At 38.5% G+C, this 22,748-nt stretch overlaps 1 protein-coding gene across 1 annotated transcript in view; it reads left to right on the plus strand.

Annotated features, from left to right (window-relative positions):
• The first annotated feature begins 9,232 nt into the window (after nt 1-9,232).
• The window catches only part of CHN1 (chimerin 1), a 65,550-nt gene continuing 52,034 nt past the window's right edge, over nt 9,233-22,748 (plus strand). Inside the window, exons 1-4 of the mRNA XM_075180584.1 lie at nt 9,233-9,340; nt 9,582-9,687; nt 19,399-19,437; nt 19,633-19,688. Coding sequence (XP_075036685.1) covers nt 9,669-9,687; nt 19,399-19,437; nt 19,633-19,688 — 114 coding nt within the window. The 5' untranslated portion in view covers nt 9,233-9,340; nt 9,582-9,668. The remainder of the gene's footprint in view (nt 9,341-9,581; nt 9,688-19,398; nt 19,438-19,632; nt 19,689-22,748) is intronic.

Below are 22,748 nucleotides of genomic sequence, written 5' to 3' on the forward strand. Positions count from 1 at the left end.
GGATGCAGAATGAGCCTTTAAAATCCCTTGTGATTTTGAAGGCTCATTCTGCATTACACTTTAAAGTGTAAGAAAATCTATAAATATATCTATCTATAAATCTATAAAAACTACAAACACCCACATCGATAAAATACGGAATTGGCATCAGAAGTCCCTTCATATGGAGGTGTGTGTTTGCATCTTTACAATACAATAAGCGAGAATCACAGTCCAGATATTAAAATCCAATAAACTCTGTGGAGTGTGATTATTCTAGCTACATAGAAGGTCAAATCTTATTAAGCCTCCAAAGGATTTTTTCAGAGTAATGATACAATCACAAATATAATAAGGCTTTTCTTTACCTCCCTTTTGATAGTGCGGCTGCACACACTCCTTTTAACAGCAAGACCTGGGTCCGCAATTCATTAGAAGATTACTGGAGTAATACAGTCTTATTAAACTCCTACTGTGACTCTGTCATATGATCCAATGCCTCCCCTAACCCCGAGAGTTGCGTCTGATGACATCGCTGACTCACATAGCGCTGAAATGCTTAAGGAATGCATTGGATCATAAGACATAGGGATCAAAAAAATTTAATAAGACAATATTATTCCAGTAATCTTCTATTGAATTGTTGAAAGCTGCCAATTATATAGTATTTTGGATCAACAGAGATTGGAGTTAAACTTATTCCAAGTAGATATGATTATGGTGATTGCTGTTTTTCTCTTTGCGCATTTAACTTCTGTTTTTAAGCATATATATATATATATATATATATATATATATATATATATATATATATATATATTACATTTGTGTATATATCATTTTTGCATGTTGATATTTGGACGGCATCCAAAAGGTCTATTTGTTAGATTATATGTGCTTTTTTATCTCTTTATTATTTAGGAAATTTGCTAGGATTATTACACAGTAAATCCATAATTGGATGCAGCTGTTTTCTTCTTGCAGACCTTTGTTATAGATGTCTTTTTGAGATCTGATTTGGAAATAACGCATAACTTTTACATTAAGATTGATATCTCATTTTGATTGACTATGCTCCTAATTACAATCCTATTGCAATTGGTTGTTTTCTGTTATCTATAAAAGCTAGTCAGTGACTGAAGTAATGGTAACGGGTTACATTCTAGGATTTTGGTTAAAGGTGGACAAAAATAAGACAAATTAAGGCACTTGTTTGAATGACCTTCCAAATAAGCTCATTGAAGTATCCAGTAGTATAAACATGCAATCTCTGTATAAAAGAGACATTTCTAGGTAAATTATTTAAAATTACATTTTGACGTCTTGATGACTTACTAATAAAATATAGCTTATGGTTTGTACAGGTTTGAAGAATAAACTTTGTTTATAAGTGACATGTTAGAGGTATTCATTTTGGATAGCAGCAAATTTGGCTATTTAACTTAAAGAGTTTGTAATGTAGCATACCTATGAATTACATAGGTATGCTATATGGCTGAATCCCTCTAAGTATCTGTAACTTGCGTGATCTGCTATTCTTCTGATGGTAGTAATGCTTTTAGAATTCTCTGTTTAAAAGTAGATTCCATACAAAAACCTAAGAAATCCTACACCAAAATTTGTTTCAATAGCTGTCTCTCTCAAAAAAATGTATACAATCTACTTTTAGGATATACTTAAAAAACAACAGCAACATGTGACTTGTTTAACATTATTTAACTTAATTAACAACAATAAATACAATGCAATCATCTGATCCAAAAATATTGGATGATTTTCAGGATTGGTGGAAAATATTTTCAGACAATCATCCTGAGCGACATCAACACCCAAGTGTGGTAAATGTGGCCCATGGGATCCAGCCATTCAGGGTGCTCATCAACTAAATCTATTCAAATTGGCCATATACATGTCTGCTCAAATAAGAGAGTTGAGTCCTCTGATGAATCTGGTTCCGTACAGGGGCGGATCTAGAGAATACTTCTACCCGGGGCGATTTAGGGGGGGTGATTTAGGCCCCGCCCCCTTTTTGACATCTGAGGCTGCCGGCGGCTGCATACTATGTGCAGTTCCGTTCAGCAGTGACAGGTAGGGACAGTGTGCTGCCCGGATGCTCTGATTGTGTTTAAAACACAATCAGAGCGGCCGGGCAGCACACTGTCCCTGCCTGTCACTGCTGAACGGAACTGCACATAGTATGCAGCCGCCGGCAGCAAGCCCCTGCTAGGGGGGGGGCAATCGCACCGATCGCCCCCCCCCCCCCCGGATCCGCCACTGGTTCCGTATAGCTCTAAACCCGCTGATACAGAAGCCCAGCTCAGGGAAAAGACCAAAGGGTAAATGTATTATGCTCCGTTTTTTTCAACTCGCCGGAAATCGTCGACTTTGCGGCTAAAATTTAAAGCGGCGATGGCTTGTAAAGGCAAACTTGCCTTTACAAGCCATCGCCACTTTAAATTTTAGCTACAAAGTCGCCGATTTCCAACGAGTTGAAAAAAACGGAGCATAATACATTTACCCCCAAGGGTTAGAATTACTAAAAGTCGTGTTTGGCAGCTGTTTGCACCCACCAGCCATCTCCACAAATTTCCAATGGTTTAGAGTTCTTAACCGCCGCAATTAATATAAGGTGGTTTTATACTCAAAAAACAAACCACCGTTGATATATGGTGGCTTACAAAGTCCAATACCCCTGTTATTTTCCACAAAACACCAGCAATTTGTGTGTGCCATTCTGAAGATTTTTTTTCCAGGCGGTTTACTGTTGGCTAGGTCAAATCACATGCGATTTTCAGCTCACTAAAATTATAAAAGGCTGCTTATTTCTTCATTAACTTTGATAGAGTTGTGAGAAACTAGGGTAGAGGAATTTTTGGAAAATTTGTTGGCCCATATTTACAGCAATTTCTGAGAGTTGTTTTGTCTAATTCTTGTCTGTGCTGTTCATTTTGTTGTTTGTTTCATCAAACCACCATTTAGAAAATCTAGCCCCAAGTGTTAGATTTACCAAAGCTTCTAACAGGAAAAGTCGAGGTGTTGCCCATAGCAGTCAATCAGATTCTAGCTATCACTTATCTAGTACATTCTAGAAAATGATAGCTAGAATCTGGTTGCTATGGGCAACACCTTTATGTGTCAGAACTCAGGGAAAACTAATACATAGGTGCTCAGATCAAGGACAAAATCGAGCTTCAGAACACAAGCCTGATGTCATATGCAAGTGGTCCAGTAGCAGGGGAGGGCCGGCAGACTTTAGCCCGGGAGGCAAGCACACAGCACTGGCCCACAAGTAGCAGCCCATCCTTAAAGGGTGCTTTATGGTACAATATATATTTATCTATATGAAAAAAGGCTATTTTAGTGTTGCTTTATCCATATATATATATATATATATATATATATATATATATATATATATATTTTTATGCCCAGGCCCAGAGCTGGATTAAGGCTCTGGGGGGCCTGGGCACTTTAGACAGGGTAACTCCCTATGATGTAGCATGGTTATCATTTTAGACAAATACACAGGCAATACTGTGTGCACTACTGTTAGGTGCACCCACGTTTTATACTTAGGCCTCCCTCCAGCCACAACATTAAAATAATAATATTCACATTTGTTGAATAGATCTCTTTCCCTCCAACCAACCGACATTAGATAGCAAACACATTTAATATATAAACCTATTTCCCTCCCTCCAAACAGTCCAACAATAATTTAAATAGCATTTACATTTAACAAATATTACCATTTCCCACAACAATCACAGGCATTAAATATTACATAATCACATTTAATAAAGACCTAATTTTACACAAACAGCTCACAATCAATAAATAGCTCCCAAACGACCCCAGCATTAAATTGAAGGTCCAATTACCCCATTATAAATTCATAGGCCCCACTATTAAATTAAATTGCCCCACCATCACCCCACAAATAAAACAACCCCCTCCCTCACACACACACTACATTCATTTACTGGCCCCCTCACACACACACACACACACACACACACATTCATTTAGTATACAAGCCCCCTCTCACACACTACATTCATTTAGTGGCCCCCCCACACACACACTACATTCACTTAGTGGCCCCCACATGCACACTAAATTCACTTAGTGGCCCCCACACGCACACTACATTCATTTAGTGACCCCCCCACACACACACACACACACTACATTCGTTTAGTGACCCCCACACACACATTTAGTATACTGGCCTCCTCACACACACTATATTCATTTAGTGCCCCCCCCCCCCCACACACACTACATTCATTTAGTATACTGAGACACACACACACTACATTAATTTAGTGGCTGATGCTGAGACACACACACGCTGAGACACACACAGTATACTACTTACCTGCGTGCTGTGTAGTCTCTTCACACATGGGACGGCACCTGTCATGTGGTGCGCGTCCCATGTGACAGCAATAGAGAGCATATCGCATAGTAGAAGGGAGGGAGGGGGACGGATCATTAGGATCCACGGCAAATAGAAGGTGGCTGGTCCCGGGGGAGGAGCCAGCCACCAAGTACAGACTAGGGACGGGTCCAAAACCATCTTTTTTTGTCCAGGCATATGCCCCTGGAAGATGGTTTTGGGCCGGTCCCTAGTCTGTACTTTGTGGCTGGCCCCTCCCCCGGGACCAGCCTGCCCCTGTAGTGACCCCTACATACACAAGAGCAGGTCCGGCAAAATCTGGTAACTGTGCTAGGCATACAAAAGACAAAAAAGAAAAGAAGACTATAGTAGGGAACAACAGGGTGTAATAAAGTTAAAATATTTATAAATTTTATTGGTATGCATTAAAAATAAATCCAGTAGTGACATATTGGTTTAAAAAACAAATAAAAAAATGTGTGTGTAGTGTATACAAAGAGTGATTACAATTGCAGTGTTGCTCTGCACATATGCCACTGTCTCATAATAATACAATAAACAACTCTAATATGTATCAATTTAGTTGACTCCACATATTTAATGTGGAGTCAACTATATGTGTATACACTACACACACACATTTTTGTTATTTGTTTTTTAAACCAATATTTCGCTACTTTCTTATTCAACCAGGTGGATTTATTTTTAATACATACCAATAAAATGTATAAATATTTTAACTTTATTACACTCCAGAGTGCCCTACTATACCCTTCTTTTCTTTTTGATCTTTTTAAAGTTATATTTGTTCAGATTCACCCTTCAGGGAGTGAATAACATCATTGTCCTGAATGTAAAACTGATTGATATGTCAGTATAAAAAGGGGGTGTAGAAAACAACTACCTAGTGCGTTTTTTTTTCCGAACTAAAACCCTGCTAGGCATGGCAGAAGCTCACCACGCTTCCAGGGCACCCTGTCCGTGGCAATTTTTTTTTTCTGGTGCCGGTGCTGTTCCACCTTCCTTTGGAGCAAATGCAGGGGTAAGGGTGAGCGGTGCATGCACATTGAAGCGATGAATCAACCCCAGACAAGGAGGCACAGAACAACCCAACACCACCGCTAGTCAGGAGGCTTCTGAAGGTTTTCCACCCTACAGTCCCCTACTGGCTACTTCTTTGGCATTATGGCCCCCTCATTAGTGATTAATTATGGCAATTTTAAGTCCCTGTATGTCTTAAGAAAAACAGAATCCGGTGCTTTATCAAGTGCAAGATTCCATTATAGACTTCTTCTCTGCAGTTGGTCAACTGGCACAGAAAGATAGATGCCAATAGATAGAGAGGTAAAAACAGACAACATGGTGAAACCAAACAAAGAATTGCATATTGAATCTAAACATTCCAAGCCTTCTCAGCAGGAATCAATTCAATCTGAGAAACCAATAAAATCCAGTGGCACACTGATGGTAAAGATGAGGAAACAGAGGAAGATGCATGGGAACATGTTGGTACCAGAGAAGGCACCTACAGTAGGTGTCATCAGAAGATACATCCTCATGAAGAATACGGGACCCCTAATATAGATTACTGAAGGGTGGACCATCAGGATAGATGCCCGAATAAAGAGTCTGGAACCTCCCAACCCAGAAAAAGCCTTAAATGTGGGTGCCAGTAAGATTTCTTCTTTCACAAAGGACTGCTGATGACTATAGGTATTGATAACACTTCATTCATAGATGAAGGACAGATAACAAAAACTGGAACAGATGAACAGTGCAGCACAGGACGCCCCTAACTGAGGCCAGACTGCCGCCCTCCAGATTTCTGCTGCCCACCATCTTCTCCAGCCCACCAAGCTGAATGATGATGTAGAGTGCTCAGCATAGGGCATTTCGCCCCTGGACAACCAACCAACGTCTACATTTCAGAGCTGCCTGTACTCAAACTATTTAGGTAAGTAATCCACTAATATCCTCAGTCTGTGACTCTGCCTCCATGGTAGTGCCAATTAATTTAGGATGTGGTGATGAAACTATTAATTTAATTTAATACTGGAGAGATTTGGATGCTTTTAATTGAATGTGGGATCGAGTTGAGGTAGAAGGCCTATTTATGAAATGTGAATGCTATTAATTTAATGTTGGGACTGAAAGGGAGGATTATTAAACATGGGTACTTTGATTTAATGTCCGAGCTGGTTAGAGGAAGGCAGCCTGTAATGTTCACTGGTTGATTTGCTTTCCTTGAGGTGAATAATAACTCTTTTACAAATCATAAATAATTTGTCTGGTGCATTTCCTAGACTCCAGCTCGTCTCTATGAATAAAGGTTCATATTGCAGCAAGTAGGTTAAAACAGACACTTGAAAAATGTGGACTTTACAACAAAGGCTCTGGAATGTATAGAAGAAGAAATGGAAGAGTGGCCCGAGTTGGTGGTAAGGCATCAGAGCAGTCAAGTCCAGTTGGTGACCTTGTGAACCCTAGAAACAGATGGCATTGCTGATCGATTTTTTTCAAGAGTGTTGGGAGGTGTTGTCAAATGCACTCCTGAAATCCTCAAGGACAAAATATTAATCCGTAACTACTGCCTTACTACCCACTCCAATCTTAGTTCAGTCAGACAAGCCAGTGCAGTTTAGCTGATCATAAAGGGACCACTCCGTTGTTTGGGAATACAGGTGCTTTTCTGTTCGTCGACGTGAAGAGCTATGTGTGGAGTCTTTGGGTTATATTTACTAAACTGCGGAATTGAAAAAGTGGGGATGTTGCCTATAGCAACCAATCCGATTCTAGCTGTGTAGAATGTATTAAATAAATGATAGCTAGAATCTGATTGGTTGCTATAGGCAATATCTCCACTTTTCAAACCCGCCTCTTAGTAAATTTAGCCCGCGATCTCTTGTAGATAGACTTCTGTGGTGATGGAGAGTTGGGACCCTTTGTCCAGATGAACATTGTAGGGAGCAGCTGGTATTTTGATGAGGGAAAAACAATGTGGCGGCTATAAAGATTAAATATATATTAAAAATATAAGGAATAAAATATAGAGATAAAAAAGAAATAGGAATCATAGTGGTAATGGTGAGTGGAATATGAATAGAAGTATAAATTGTCGATGTGGGTCAAGATGTGAATGTGATATGGATGAATTACGTGGGAAAACTATATTGCATTGTAAGAGTTGTAATGAATAGAAAGTGTGAACAGATGGTAAAATGGGAAAGGGATACTAAAGGGAGTGAAAGGAGAATATTAGAGTGAAAGAAAGCTGTAGTGGGTTCTGTAGAACAGAGGGGGATATTCAGTTAGGTTTCCGGTTCTCTGGAACGCGCCAAAACGGGCCGCAAAGTCAATTCACGATACCGCAATAACATGGATTTTCGTGCGCACCCATTAGGGTTGCATAGTAAAATCTGCGCATTACCGGCAATACTGCGCTGGTTCCGCGGTAACGCTCGGAAACCTAATTGAATATGCCCCAGAATGTGATAAATACTATTGGTAAAAAGATGGTGAATGGTATTATATAAATTGGTGGACTATATGTGGTGGAAAATATGTGATTTGTGTGGATAAGAAAGGGTAGGGAGATTGGAATCGCAGTGGACTAAACAGAAAGAATATACGTATATAGGTTGGTGGTGGAGTGAAGTTATAGGAGCAGGCAAGTTAAGAATATGTAGGACTTAGAATATTGAGTAATATGAGTAAATGAAGAAATTAGAATACTAATAAACAGGAATGAGTACTGAATAAAAATAGTGGAGTGTATATTAGATGAAAGAATAATACAAAATAATATATAAATAATATAAATACTATTAATAGAAGCTGAAAGGGAAAAATGGAAATATAAATAATATAATAAAATGATAAAAAATATATTGCAAAGATACAAAAATATTTAAAATGTAATACGTACTAATAAAAATATAAAAAGCACACTTTTTCAAGTTTGAAGACAGTTCATAAGCAAATTATAACAATACATATTGCTATTCATACATAGCTACACACAGCAGAAAACATTATATACTTTATAAAGTACAGATAGGATGCTATTATAAATGTAAGGTTTAAACAGACAATTTGGAGAACTAATTGGAAATACTATAAATACAGATCTACACTTCAGCCACAAAAGAGGCATTCTTTGGAAGGAAAGTGGAGACGAGGAATTTGGATCCAAGTGAGGGTATTTCCCTCCATATGAGGAAAAGTGTGTAACATTAATACAAAGTGGGCCTGATTCATTTAAGGAAAGTAAAGCAAAAAAATGAGTAACTTTGCACTTTGGCAAAACCATGTTGCATTGAAGGGGGGGGCAAATTTAAAATGTTGTGGCAGATTTATAGTAAATAGATGATGATGATGATGTGTGCTACATGAAAAAACAGCCAGTATTTATCTTATGTGCAAAATAGTAAACTAATTTGCACCCCTAGTATTGTAACATGGTTTTGCTCAGAAGAAAATGTACTCATTTTTTTGCCTTATAGGTAAGGTTTTAAATGACTGACATAGCAATCCTATATTTATGGATAAAACGTCAATAAATATTATTGAAGAGTTGTCATTGGTTGTTTTAAATTGTATAGCTAGCACAATGGCCTTGTACGTTTTCCCACAGCTTTGCCTGGACCAGGTTAGGTATTAATGAAATATATTTATTGAATCAAAAAGCCAAACTTGTCTGCAGCTTAGCAGATAAGGCACATTCATTTAGGAAAATCCATTCCTATGTTAAAGGTTAGGGAAGGGGACATTACAAGAGACTGCTCCAGCCACAGGGCGAGAGGTAGCGAGGATTTCCTGTTGTCAGGACAACGCAGGCAGCTGCCAGTCTGACCGCCGCCTCTGTCTGAGGAGGTGAAGCTGGTCATGTGGGGGAAGCAAGATGGCGGCCAGGAGCCTAAGGGATGCGGCGTGACTGCGACCCAGGTCCATCCATACAGAGTGAGTGCTCCGTGCCAGCAAGACACCGGGTCTCCATTGGCTTCGTTCTCCTTTTTCATTTTCCTCTTTACACAGATTATCGCAGCTGTATGTAAAGCAGACAATCCCCCGCCTACCTTTCCCTTTCATACAGGAGTCCACCCTCCCCATTGCCCTCCTCCCACCCTCCCCACAGGGTATCTGTCACCTGGGCGAGATCTATGAACTGTTCATCTTCCACTGTAACTTTTATCCTTTGCAGTGATTTCCAGTCCAACCTAAGTGAGTTCATACAGTGAGACTGCAAAGAGCAGCGGGTTCTCCGGGGTGCAGCCGACAAAGCATCACAATGGCTCTCACGTTATTTGGTGAGTATCTTACACCTATTGCGCCTTCTATTCTATCATGATAACTATTCCCTTTACTCTTACTAGGTATGTGTATTTCTGATGCATCCTTATCTATTGTTTCCTCTCCAGGCACAGCCTATGGGCGTGTGCTCCTCAATTTGTCCTCAGAGCCAAAACCTCTTGTTATCTTTCTTGTAAACATCTGATTCCTCCTTCCCATTGTTTTAATGTCTATAATCTTATGCTGTGACATGTGAAGAAAGCATTTACTGAATATACTTTCTGAATCCTTTAAATTTGAATAAGACATACATAGAACAAGTTCCATGATCTATTACACATATATTCTAAATAAAGAAATGAATGATACATCTAGTCTATTGGGGGAAAAGCAGTTTCTAATAATGTAATTTAAGAAGGGAACTCTATCTGTGGTGACTTCTGGTGTGATGAATGGGATTCCATTTAGAGTTTAAAGATCAACACACACTGGCAGATGTTAGCTGCAAATGGAATGGAACTGCTGAAGACTTAACTCTCTGATTGCAGTTGTCCGGTGTTTATAAGTAACACACACTGTATTTGTGATGTATGGGTTTCCATAGCTATCTTAAAAGCAAAAATGTAGTTGGTTATGTCAAACAATAATAGGAATTATTATTGCGATCTATTATAGTAGTCAGTCTGTTGCTGTTTTTGTGCATGTTATGCAACCCAATGAATTTGTCCTGAGAATACAAATTACATAGTGTTAAGAAGAAAAAAAAAAGCAGGTTTTTTTTTTTATATAATTAAAAAACAAAACAAAATTCTTAGGTATGTACAATAACACCTTACCTTTGTTGGACTAGAGTCCAATAATTGTGCCCACTGATATTGTGTCTGCTATCTATAAATAACTAGTCGCATGACAGGACAGTGCTTGTTGCTAGACAGCTTCTGATACCTGCTGAATATGCTGATAACACCTACTATAATCAGGACAAGTTTTTCACTTGCAAATGTGTAGCTGCCAGTTGATGCATTTCTGGATGGAAGACAGACATTATTTGTTTATTCTTTCACTGCTAGAGTGGTTTCAGCAGATTTATTTTGGAAGGTAAGAGGTTTGTCGTGTTTAAGTTGCAGGTAATCTTAAAAATAATTAGTTTGAGTGCATGAAATGTTTTGAGGATACAGTTTTCATCTATACCATCACAAATGTCCCCAGCCCCTCCCCTCGAACCCCTCTTCCATAAGCTTTAACACATAATACTTATTTTCCCTATAATTTAAATTCTAGATGAGCCCAAATAAACAGGATCTGCTGGAATAGGTTCATATATTTACATAACTACTTTACTTTTGGACCTAAAAGATAGTATAGGGTGTAATTTACGAAGTGAGCAAGATTCAGGTCACATGGGTGTACTAGTTTGTTTGTTTGTTTTTTAAATTATGGGAACTCTACATTTGTCATAACAATTAATTAAGTTACTTCCATATGTCATAAGCTCAGATTGTGTTAGTAATAATTTTGTTTTTTTGACCTGTATTTTTAATATTCTGACACTTTAGTTAACACACAAACACATTTCACAATTCTAAAATTCAAGATACATTTATATAAACATGGCCATATTGTCAGCTCTTATTGTATACCCCTTCTCTGAATGTCTCAGTCTTAAAATAAATATGTTAAAGATCAGTTATCCCAATCTTGCTGAAGATAAAGCCATATATAATAGACTGCCTCAGTCTTTTTATACTAGTTGAGCATAGGGATTTTCTTAACATCCTGACCCCGCCCCCCCCCCTCAGTCTGATTTAAAAATGTTTGTACTTACGGAGCTGTTATATTTAAATTGGTTTCAGTCTTGTTAGATACTGTACATTCCTTAATACTTTGAAAACAAAGAAATCCATTGGTTTGACCTTCTTAATACTAGAGAGAGGAAGTGTTTTCCTTTTTCTATATCAACGTCTTTAATTCCACCCAAAATTATTAGTTTAGTTTTGGATGGCGTTGTTTAAGTGCTACCAGAGAAATACCACATGTAAGATCTTATAAACAAGATAACATTTGTATTCTGCTGATCCTGGCGTAGAAAAAATTGCATGCAGATCTGGTTTGTGTAGATCTGTCAATTAGTGAGAGACTCAGTGGTCAGTTATGACAGCTCCTTTCATGGAAAGCTACATGAGGCATCCTTAATTGTAGAGCACGGAGTAGGTGGCTTGTTTTGGTAAGAAGGAGAACAGGCAGAGTATATCATAGGCATCAGAAATTAAGTATTGTTAATGGTATATACTACACCACACATTTTTACAAGAAGAAGAGATGAGTGGGTGCATAATCTGGAGATGCACGTTGGAAGCATCTTACATGCGATAATATTAAATCTTATCTTTGTACAAAGCTAATGTAAATATTATTGTTGATTATCTACTAAGCTGCTTTGTACAGAGAATATTAAATCGTTCAGCAGTCCCTGCCCCATTGGTGATGAAATGTGGTTCCAGAGGAGGGGGAAAACCTCTTAGATATCTATATTCTATGTAGCTGGCGCTTACTGGAGTGGAGGAGAGCATTTAAAAGGGGGTGAGTGTGGAGGGACGAGGGAGACGAGAGCTGCGAGCAAAAAACGGTAATAACGCGCACTATTATTGTAGTAATGGTAATAGTACGCGGGCCGCGTTACTCTTACGAGTAATGCGGTCAATTGTATTCCCCACCCAAAGTTTGCTATCTAGGGTGCCCATGGGCTTGAGAATTATTTTTAGAATGTAAGCTCTCGCAAGCAGGGTCCTCTCAGCCAATTATATTTTCTCAATGGGACATGGAAGCAACATAGTTTTATTCTGCAGTAAATATACAGTACAGTATCAGAGAAGAGATAGTGTACATATATGCATTGAACTGATTATACACAAAATATGCATTTCTCTTTCTATCATTTTAAAATGTTTCATCAGCAGCACTAGTTCACCCAGAGTGGCATGATTCATTTTCCCAAGGCCATTTGTGAGTCTTAAATTAAGTGGATTTTTCCACTAAGCATAGTGTGAAGACCATCTTTTAAGCTTCTATGTTAGCATGTACTTTATTTTATAGCTGTGTGTGTGTCTTCTAAAGTATTGAACAGCTTTTGTTTGTTCCAGTTTCCTTAGTATTTCCTCTTCTGTTACACAACAGGGAAGGGGTGAGTGAAAGTTTTGAGGCTGTATTGAATTGACAGGAAAGGAAGTGCTGATCCAGCCAAAATATAAGAAACCCTGAACAGAAGATAGGAGGTTATAAAATCTCTTGTTAAATCAGATTATTTCCTTTTGTTTCCCTCTCCTGCAATGAACTGTGTTTGTGTTACATTGGGGCTGATTTAAATTCTGGTGCAAATATTGTAATATGCTAGCTTATAGTAGAGAGCCAGCCATCTACCTTTGTTAGTTTAACTTTCAAAGCTAGCATGTAGTTGCTAATGTTTACAACACGTTATTAAATAAGAATGTGCCTCTGTTCTCATCTCTACTTTTTATCTACTTTTTACTGCCTCATATTGCCACATAAGCGCCCCCCAAAGGACCCGCATGAGATCAAATGGGAGGAGAATATGGGGGAAACGCTCACCCTGGAAAACTGGGAGAAAATTCGCCTTCACATTGTTAAATCCTCAATTTGTGTTAAGATTAGCGAAAACGCTAGGGAAATATACTTTCGATGGTACTTGGTTCCCCATAGACTTCATACTATCTACCCAGATGCTTCTCCGCAATGTTGGCGCCAGTGTGGTCAAGTAGGCACCCTATCCCACATCTGGTGGCACTGTTCGAAGCTGATCCCTTATTGGGAATCTATACACCGCTTCATCTCTGCTGTTACACATATCTCTCTTCCCTCTTCTATGTCCTACTCTTTACTGCCTCGTCCCATACCTCGTGTCCCAAATCACAGGTATAAAATTATTACACATATCCTCAATGCGGTGAAGTGTCAGCTGGCACTATTCTGGAAAAAAAACACCTTTCTGTTCCCTCCATTATTACTCGTATCTGGCAGGTTTACCACGTGGAATTTATAACGAGCATATTGCGCCACACCCCTGCTCCATTCACTCCAGTTTGGAGCCCCTGGACCGCATACCATGGCTCTCCCCCATCTTTGGCGTTCTGACAAGAGTCGATATCTCTTTCATATTACTCTCTCACCAATCTACCCTGTAGTGCTCAGTGACTTCCTCCTTTCCTACCCTATCCTTTCTCCCTAGTTCTCTATCTTTTTCCCTCCCTCCTCCTCTCACCTTCATTGCACCATTGACCATGCATAACTTTTTCCATGATACTGGTCGCCTCACTTGTTGAGGCTGTTATTTTTTTTTTCTACTATTCCACTATTGACTACTATGTTATTTGCCTTTATGCAGTTCTCATGTATGCATGGTCCTTTGGTTTATTATCTTATCTTTGCATTTCTTTCTGTAAAACCCTATAAAATTGTTTATTCAAAAATAATGTGTATGTATTAAGCTAGGTACACACTACAGAAAACTTCTCTTGATGCGATGTCTTCAACGATTTTACCAACGACTGAAAGTCCCCATCAACATGCCGATTCATGTTTACACACATACACAGTTTACCTTCAGATCTGTGCACACTCCATATAGATCTATGGACACTGCCGGTCAGGAGTGCATACACATTGCAGAATTTGCCCAACTTTGTTTCATCGTTTATAGAGACTTTTAGTCCAGTTATAAAATCCAATGAAACGATACAATGTGCTGTGGTATGATAAAATATGATCGTGAGAGCGTACACGCTAATGCATTATCAGACCTAACAGTCATCTATCGTGTGACTGGCACGATGATCAGGTGAAAAACCTGTAGTGTGTACCCAGCTTTATACTGCAGGGGCATGGATGTTTCTTCTTGTTTGCTGACCAAACACTTTGCAATGCATCAGATCTGTAAGCAGTTAGACCCTTTTAAAGGGCCAACTTGCACACATCCAATTGGCTTTGACCTTACAAACAATGACAAGAGTGAATGATCAACCTAGTTTTTCATCTTATCAGATAAAATCTGATTGAATGTAGACCGTTACAGCCCACTTTTCACTTGTTTGTTAATTTGATCAAAGTTGACTAATCCTTTTGATCAAATCGGCTCGTGTTTTGCCACTGTAAAATATTGAGTATGAGAACATGAGGGTTGAGCCTAGATTCCCACCAGAAGTCTTTCCTTCAAGCATTGTTACAGTGGAACTATCTTGAAGTTTTAAAAATCTAGCGTTGGTAATATACACAGCTTGAGTAAAAGGCTACTTGCTAAGTAAGCGCCAATATAGCAAGTATACAGATTCATGATATCATAGGGCATTACTCAGGTGCACAGGGAGTATACACTACCAGTATATCGGCTGTTCCTACTCTCATTGATGCTGCACAGAGCATGGCTGGCTTATTAGGCTTGTAAAAAGGTGAACACATACAAATTATACAGCTGTAACTCACAGTAAATATCTGTTTCTGTTTAATGTGCCGTTATGTATATATGACAGGTCTGCTTTAATATATTCAGAGCCTGTAACCAAAACATTTATATATTTTTTTTTGTAATTGATGATAATTTGGAATAAGATATTGTGTGATGTCTCTTTTTATTTCTCTCCTCTGTCTGGAGATTCCCATATATAGCCACCTTTAGGTGAGGGTTGTGCCAGGTCAGAGCTGTTGAACATTCAGACTTGCTGTCTGCGGATTAATCAATGACACAGACAGTTATGTTGCTGTCATAAGTTCTTTGTGTGCAGCTTGAGCTACTCCTTCTGTTTGCAGTTTTATGTAGAAGCTCATGCAGATCTTCTCTGAAACGTAGCTGTTATTTAATTTAAAGCATTTTCTGTTTACCATGAACTCATTATACAGATGCTGGTCGTGTACATGGCAAATCCAGCCATTCTCATGCCACTTTATTGTTGGATCTTATTTTCCACAGACGTGTCCGTATTTGATTAGGTTAAAGACAAGTCTCATGATCTCATCGGCATAAAGAGAATATCTTGTGATCTGTATTTCACTTAGTGGACCGCAGCCAAAAGCTGAATTATAATGTCCGTCTTCTCTCGTTTTCCTTGCTAATATGAAGGGAGTTTCCTGGAACTTATGAAATGTTTATTTTCCACCTTCTGATGACTTTAATTTATTGCATTCTGTGTGCTTTCCTGCACATTTTACTAAATACATTGCTTTTTGGCTTCCTTCTGTGCTTTTAAGCCATTCATTTTTAACATCAATCAGAGTTGTTTATTTCCATTGCCCTGGGATATGAGTCGGCTCTGCTGAGCTCTTTATAGAAGATAACTTTGTACCCAGAATGTAGCTTTGTGTAATTTGCCATAATTTGTGATGGTGATGTGTGGCCAGCATAAGATTTATATATTGATGTTGTGAACACTTTCATCTTACATTACACATATTATAAACTGAGATGTCTGAGAGCACTACTTGTCCTGTGCAGACAAATATAATATTACAAGCGAAAGTTCTGAAATTGCAGATGCAAACATTTTTTCCCAATTAACGACGTTGACAAAGTATAAATTTACTTAAATGAATCTGATTGCATTTTCATTTGCCTAATCTGTCTGTAAAGCGCTTGTACATTTAAGAATAGTTTCACGCTGGATATTTTTCCCTGCAGTTTTCCCACAATAAAAAAAACTCATTTTCAGGAGTGATTATTAAACTATTATTCCACAGCAAGTTTGATGTGCGAAAAGAATAAATAAATTCTTTAAATCTCTGTATAACAATAGCAAATGCACTCTGTGGGCCTGATTTTGAGTTATACCCCATTCATACTGCACCAAAATTCCGGGTTTTTACCGGGGCGAGCTCAAACGACCCGGGTCTTGGTGCAGTATGAAAGGTACAAGTCAAAAATCCCGGGTCTAAAAACCCGGGTCTTCAACCCGGGATTTATCGAGGGGTAATTCCCGGGTCGGACCCGGGTTGCCTGCACTATGAATGGTGCAACCCGGGTTTTTGAACCCGGGTTGCACAGAAAACAAGCTGATTGGCTGTCTGACCTGTAATGCTCACAATATTTACATTAACTGCATACATAAAACCAGGAAAAAAAAACTCGAGAGGAAAACTACAGTATGGACTGAAACAACTACTTTTATCATCCACACTATAAGAAACAAACGAAAGAGAAAGGTCGCACATACTTTACATAGGTGACTAAAGTAAACTACGGAGCGGTGAGCAGTACAGAACGGAATTGGTGGAAACACTGAAGAAATGTCTGATTGTTTACAAATGATACAATGGAACAATAAAAATTAAAATATCTTATAAGATACACTCACACATCTTTATGGACAAAACAGCAGAAAAGCAGACTATTAAAAAAAAAAAAAAAAATGTTTTCAGCCAATGAAAACTGCTTTGGTGATGACTCCCACAAATTGCCAGGGCACAGACTTGTGCAGTATGAATGGGGTCAACCCGGGAAATTCCCGGGTCCGAGGTGCAGTATGAATGGTGTTTCTGAGCTGGGACGCTCCGAGCCCCGGCAAAAACCCGGCTTGAAAAACCCGGGATATTGCCGGGGCGGCAGTATGAAAGCGGTATTAGAAGCAAAGAAGCAACTTTGCATCTGGACAAACCATGTTACAATGGAAGGGGTACAAATTGGCTTATTGTTTTTGCACGCAAGGAAAATATTGGCTGTGTTTTCATGTAGCACACAAATATTTGATAGCTTTATTTTTACACTGAAATTTAAGTTGATCTATGACATTCTGTATCCCAACTATAAATCTATCCCTACATTTTGAATTTGCCTCCCCCCTCTAATGCAACATGGTTTTGCCAAGGTGCAAATTTGCTCCTAACTTAAAATCAGGCTCTGTGTGTCCAGCAATTGTCCTACATAATTGATTGCAGTAGAGCCCTATTTTTCAGTAGTATTTTAACTGCTGCGCCATAATGCTGCAAGGAATGACTTGAAAGTGAATCGCAAAACAAATTGCTTGCCTGATATCTTCCAGTAAGATTTGAGAGTTGTCTATGGGAACACATATTTGCAGAGTGGGATTTTTACTGATTTAAATCTCCAGGAAAGATCGCCTAAGGGTAGAGTTACAAAGGTGATTTTAAAAGAAAGAAAGAAAAAAAAAAAGTAAGTGATATTATGTTAGTAAGATCACAACTGAAAATTGCTGCATATATTTTTCCATAGATATCCAATAAAGGTTGTGATTGGAGAATGTCACTAACAGTTTTCCTCTGCCTATCCATAGGATGTTCTTACGGACAGCGATTTAGGCCAGTGGATAAATGCTAATGTTAATTGCGACTATATTGAAATTAGTGGTACCTTTTATAATTACCTGTCACACAGAAGGTTATTGGCTGCTGCTAAGGACTGCTTTGTAGCTGTTTTTGCCCCTGTTTGTTTTTCAAATCTCTATCTAATGTGAATTGTTTTTCTGCTGAATTTGAGTACTGATTTTCATCTATGGGAAAACATCATTAATTGTTTTGCTGATGGAAATAGTGTATAGCTGAAAAGTATGCCTAAGGCATTTGTGTAAATCCAAATTGTTAGTGTGTCCAATGTAACCTGATATTAATGATTTGGAAAATTGTTGTGCTGAAATTGGTTACATATTGTAGAGGGAATTTTGATGTTCACATATTAGAAGATCTGCTTATTTATTCAGTCAGGTCATGTTTTAGACGTACTCCTGTTGCATGGGCTGTCATAGTAAGGAATATAGTTTCTAAGGAAATAATTTGAAGACTCATAGATTGTAAGCTTGCGAGCAGGGCCCTCTTACCTCTCTCTGTCTTTATGTATTACCCAGTATTGTCTTATAAATGTTTGTTCCCAATTGTAAAGCGCTACGGAATTTGCTGGCGCTATATAAATAAATGTTGATGGTGATTGGTTTTTAATTTTACACAACAAAAATGCTCTATTCGATTATCACCACTAGATGGCGCTGTTATTAGAGTAGTTGGTACATACGATTGACTATGACAATCTGCAGAATCTTCATTTGTGATGCCAGGAAGTGACCCAGCAGAGGTACTGGTTGTAAATTGGCTTCACAAAGTGCTCACTCGTTTTGACCTATTTTTACCATGACATACTTTTGTAATATCATTTGTGAAATGTCTGTATAATTAACATGGGCTTGTTGACAGGTGAGTAGACAAAAAATGTGCTGTATGACTGAGAATTTTTGCAGTCATCTGCATTGACGTAGTTATGTGAATAAACTCTCTGCTAGATAGAGCAATACTCTCTGAGGTGTTATGCTCTCTGTCAGGTATAGGTGTAGCTTTAAATTGTGTTGTGGTTTGTTTTTTTATTTTTGGCAAGCGAAAACATATGTTGTGTGCCAATAATTTTGCTCATGTCCAGAAACTGCTCCTTTTGAATCTTTTAGGTATGTACAAGACGTCATTAGCCAACCAGTATGTATGGTGGTGTGATCCGATTGGTCAGATTTGGATACTCGGCAGCAATCTAACCACTGGCTACATCTCTTTTATGTGGCCAAATTAACCACATGTTTAGTTGTTAGACGATCAGTTGAGCTGAACAAATGACCACATTACACATTCTTCATTGTATTATCCTCTGCTCTATAATATTTTTTTAATCCTGTTTGTCTGCTAATTAACTATCGTGTAATCAACTGTTCAGTTTCTCAATATTTGTCTTTCAGATAATGATGAGTACAGGCCTCCTGTATGGAAATCTTACTGTAAGTATTCCACAATGCTGTCATCTACATTTCTGAAAGATGCTAGACCAGAAAATCATATTGGCAGATACTGGAGAGAACATGCTGTCTAAATATTTGCTGATGAACAAAAAAACTTTCATGTTAGTTTTATATCTAAAATATGATTGGCAGGAAAAAAATGCTTGAAAGCAACACATGTTGTTTTTTCCCCAGTGTATCAGCTACAGCAAGAGGCTCCACACCCCCGAAGGATTACTTGCATAAGTGAGGTAAGCTTCAGGCAATCCTATATTGGTAAATGAGTTGTAGCCTATGTGATGCAGTTTCAGGGGGGCCAGTCTGCTAACGGGGGGAGGGGGGCTATCCTCACGGACGAATGGGGACCCCCTTAGCCCAGGGGCAGGGGCCTCCATTCCGTTAATCCGGCCCTGGATACAGACAATTAAAAGCCTTGCAAGATATGTGCACTCTGATATTTCTGTTGATTACAGCTGAAACTCCGTAGAAGTCCTTTTCAATTCAATGTTATTCATCATGTCGGACAGGAGGTGGCAGTACAGACTCAAGTGAATTACCTGTGTCCATATGGGTTACATTATTGAACTACATATTTACCTTGTGACTTTGGAGCAGTCAAGAGCGTCACAAGTGAGAGACTTGACATAAATGTTTCTGATCCCCAATTTTGTATTTGAAACACAAATGCTTGTAATTTGTTTTGCTGGAAAAAAACACTTAGTTGCAATGGTTGCATTTTCTGTTTCTCTTGTCTTTCGCTAGAGCTTTGTGCTTTAGATGCAGCTTAGTAACATCTAGTAACAATGAAGCGCAACTTTGGGTGATTTCTACCAAATGAAACATTGTGTTCCATACTTTGGATGCTTGTTAGTCCTCTACTGTTTAATATGTAGAAGTTAGCATGCGGCTCATAGACCTGTAATGATATTATTTACACAATAGGTTACAAATTGCATGAAATGACCACTTGCTTTGCAAAATATACATTATGAGGAAATTGAAGCACACCAATATACAGACATCGATCTCTTAGGCAGAACCCTAATATCATCATCATTTATTTATATAGCGCCAGCAGATTCAGTGGCACTTTACAGTTGGGAACACACACAGTAATAAAACAATACTGAGTAATAGAGACAGGCAGAGAGGTAAGACGGCCCTGCTTGCAAGATTACAATATCCAGAAATTTCTGTAAGCCAGAAAGGAAATTAAAATGTAATTAGTACAGTCCAAAATACACAGACCTCATCATGTATTTATATAGCGCCACTAATTCCGCAGCGCTGTACAGAGAACTTGCTCACAATCAGTCCCTGCCCCATTGGAGTTTACAATCTAAATCCCCTAACACACACACATACCGAGAGAGACTAGGGCCTACCAATATGTTTTTGGAGTGTGGGAGGAAACCAGAGGATCCGGAGGAAACCCACGCAAACACGGGGAGAACATACAAACTCCACACAGATAAGGCCATGGTCGGGAATCGAACTCATGGCCCCAGTGCTGTGAGGCAGAAGTACTAGCCACTAAGCCACCGTGTTGCCCATCCCAGGGCATTCCTTTCTGCAGTCTTTGAGTAGCTTTGCTAAATCATTTCACTGGGTTTAATTCTTAAATGTAAGTTTAAATAAGGATTTCAACCTTATTTAAAAAATCGCAAGTCCCAAGCCTTCTAGATAATGGATCCCATATCTGTAGTTTGATATACATAGTTGATTTGACTAGAATATGTTTGCTGTTTGCATTTCCTGTTACAGTAGTTTTCTCTTACACCTGTATCCTGGTTTCTGAGCACCCCACCCCATATTCCATTTACCAAGTCCTTTCTAATATTTAATAATGTTTAACAAGTGCTATCTTATGTCACGTTTATTTAGTGCTTCCTTATGTAGGGCATGTGTGACATAATTGTACCTTGGGCTAAGTGATAAATGATCACCTTTTTCGTTATGTCTACTACTCTGTCCCATTCTTAATCCACATGGGAAATAGGGATTAAGGTTCAGATTAAGTCTTTTGAATCCTTGTCCTTTTTTTTATAATTCCTTATGGCTCTTTCACACTTTTTTTTATGTGCTTTTCATATATTAATACATGCATTAAAAATAGGACAATTTAGAGCAAATTATGCTTTTGCCCTTCCCTACATTGTAAAATTTGGACACTACGTTTATAATTTTAGAATGCAGTACAGCGCGTTTCACATGTGTTGTGCACACTGCCAGCACAATAGATTCTATTGGGAGAAGCACAACACATGAAATGCATCTACATTGCATGTTGTTTTTCCCCGTTTTCCCAGTGCATGTGAGTGAATGAGCCCTTAGGATTCATCCAAATGAAAAAACTAATTTTAAAATTGGTCATTCACTCTTTAATGTTTCTTTATGTTAAATCTATTTATTGGTTATATTTTAACACAAAGGGTATGCAGAGTAGTGTGCCAAGTCATAATGTGACAAGAACTATATTATTATTGTTGCCATAGCTATTGAAGTTGCTTCTGGCTTTTTAATTTTGCCATATAAATGTTGTTTTATATAAGCCTTTTGAGAAAATATTTATTAATTGTATGATGAGAGCTTTGTAGGAAGGCTGTTAGTATAACGCAATGTTTTCCAAACACAGCTGTGTTCTTTATTCATATGCAATTTTCAGCTGAGTTTGTATGGACGTAAACACAGAATATTTGAGACTTCAAAGCAGCTGCACAGTACACCCCAAACAGCATCTGTTTTTAGGATTTGAATTACCAGACCTCTTTAAAAAAATCATAGATTGTTTGTTTGTATGGGTGTTCACATCATTTTTATATTAGACTATTATAGGATGAAAAGCATCCAGTATTGAAACATCTAAATAATGAAGATTTCATGACTCTTGTCTCTTTTTAACACTTTAATTTGGAGGCATTGAACATTTCTCAGTGTTCTCCCCCAGCACCTATTTCCCAGGTGCTCCACCGGGCTGTTTCTACTTGCCACCCGGCTCTTGGAGCCCAACAGAGTCCTATTATAATAGAATAAACCATTGTTTCTCCTATTAGAGCAAGCACTATGTGAGCACTCAGCCAGCAGTGTGTATTGAGCCACTGACCACCAGTCTGACCAGTCCTGGCAGGTGTGGGCAATAATCTTTAACATTTTTCATTACCATTGCAAAGCAATAAAACTGCCTGCACTCGGCTGCTGCTTAATGCCACCCGGCTGGCAAAATTTTTTGGGGAAAACGCTGTTTTATGTAAAATTATTTTTTTGCAGCACTGTATTCATACACCATCTAGTGATCAATATGTCAACTTCTG

Source organism: Mixophyes fleayi, chromosome 7 (assembly GCF_038048845.1).
Source record: "Mixophyes fleayi isolate aMixFle1 chromosome 7, aMixFle1.hap1, whole genome shotgun sequence".
In the NCBI taxonomy this organism is placed as follows: Eukaryota; Metazoa; Chordata; class Amphibia; order Anura; family Limnodynastidae; genus Mixophyes; species Mixophyes fleayi.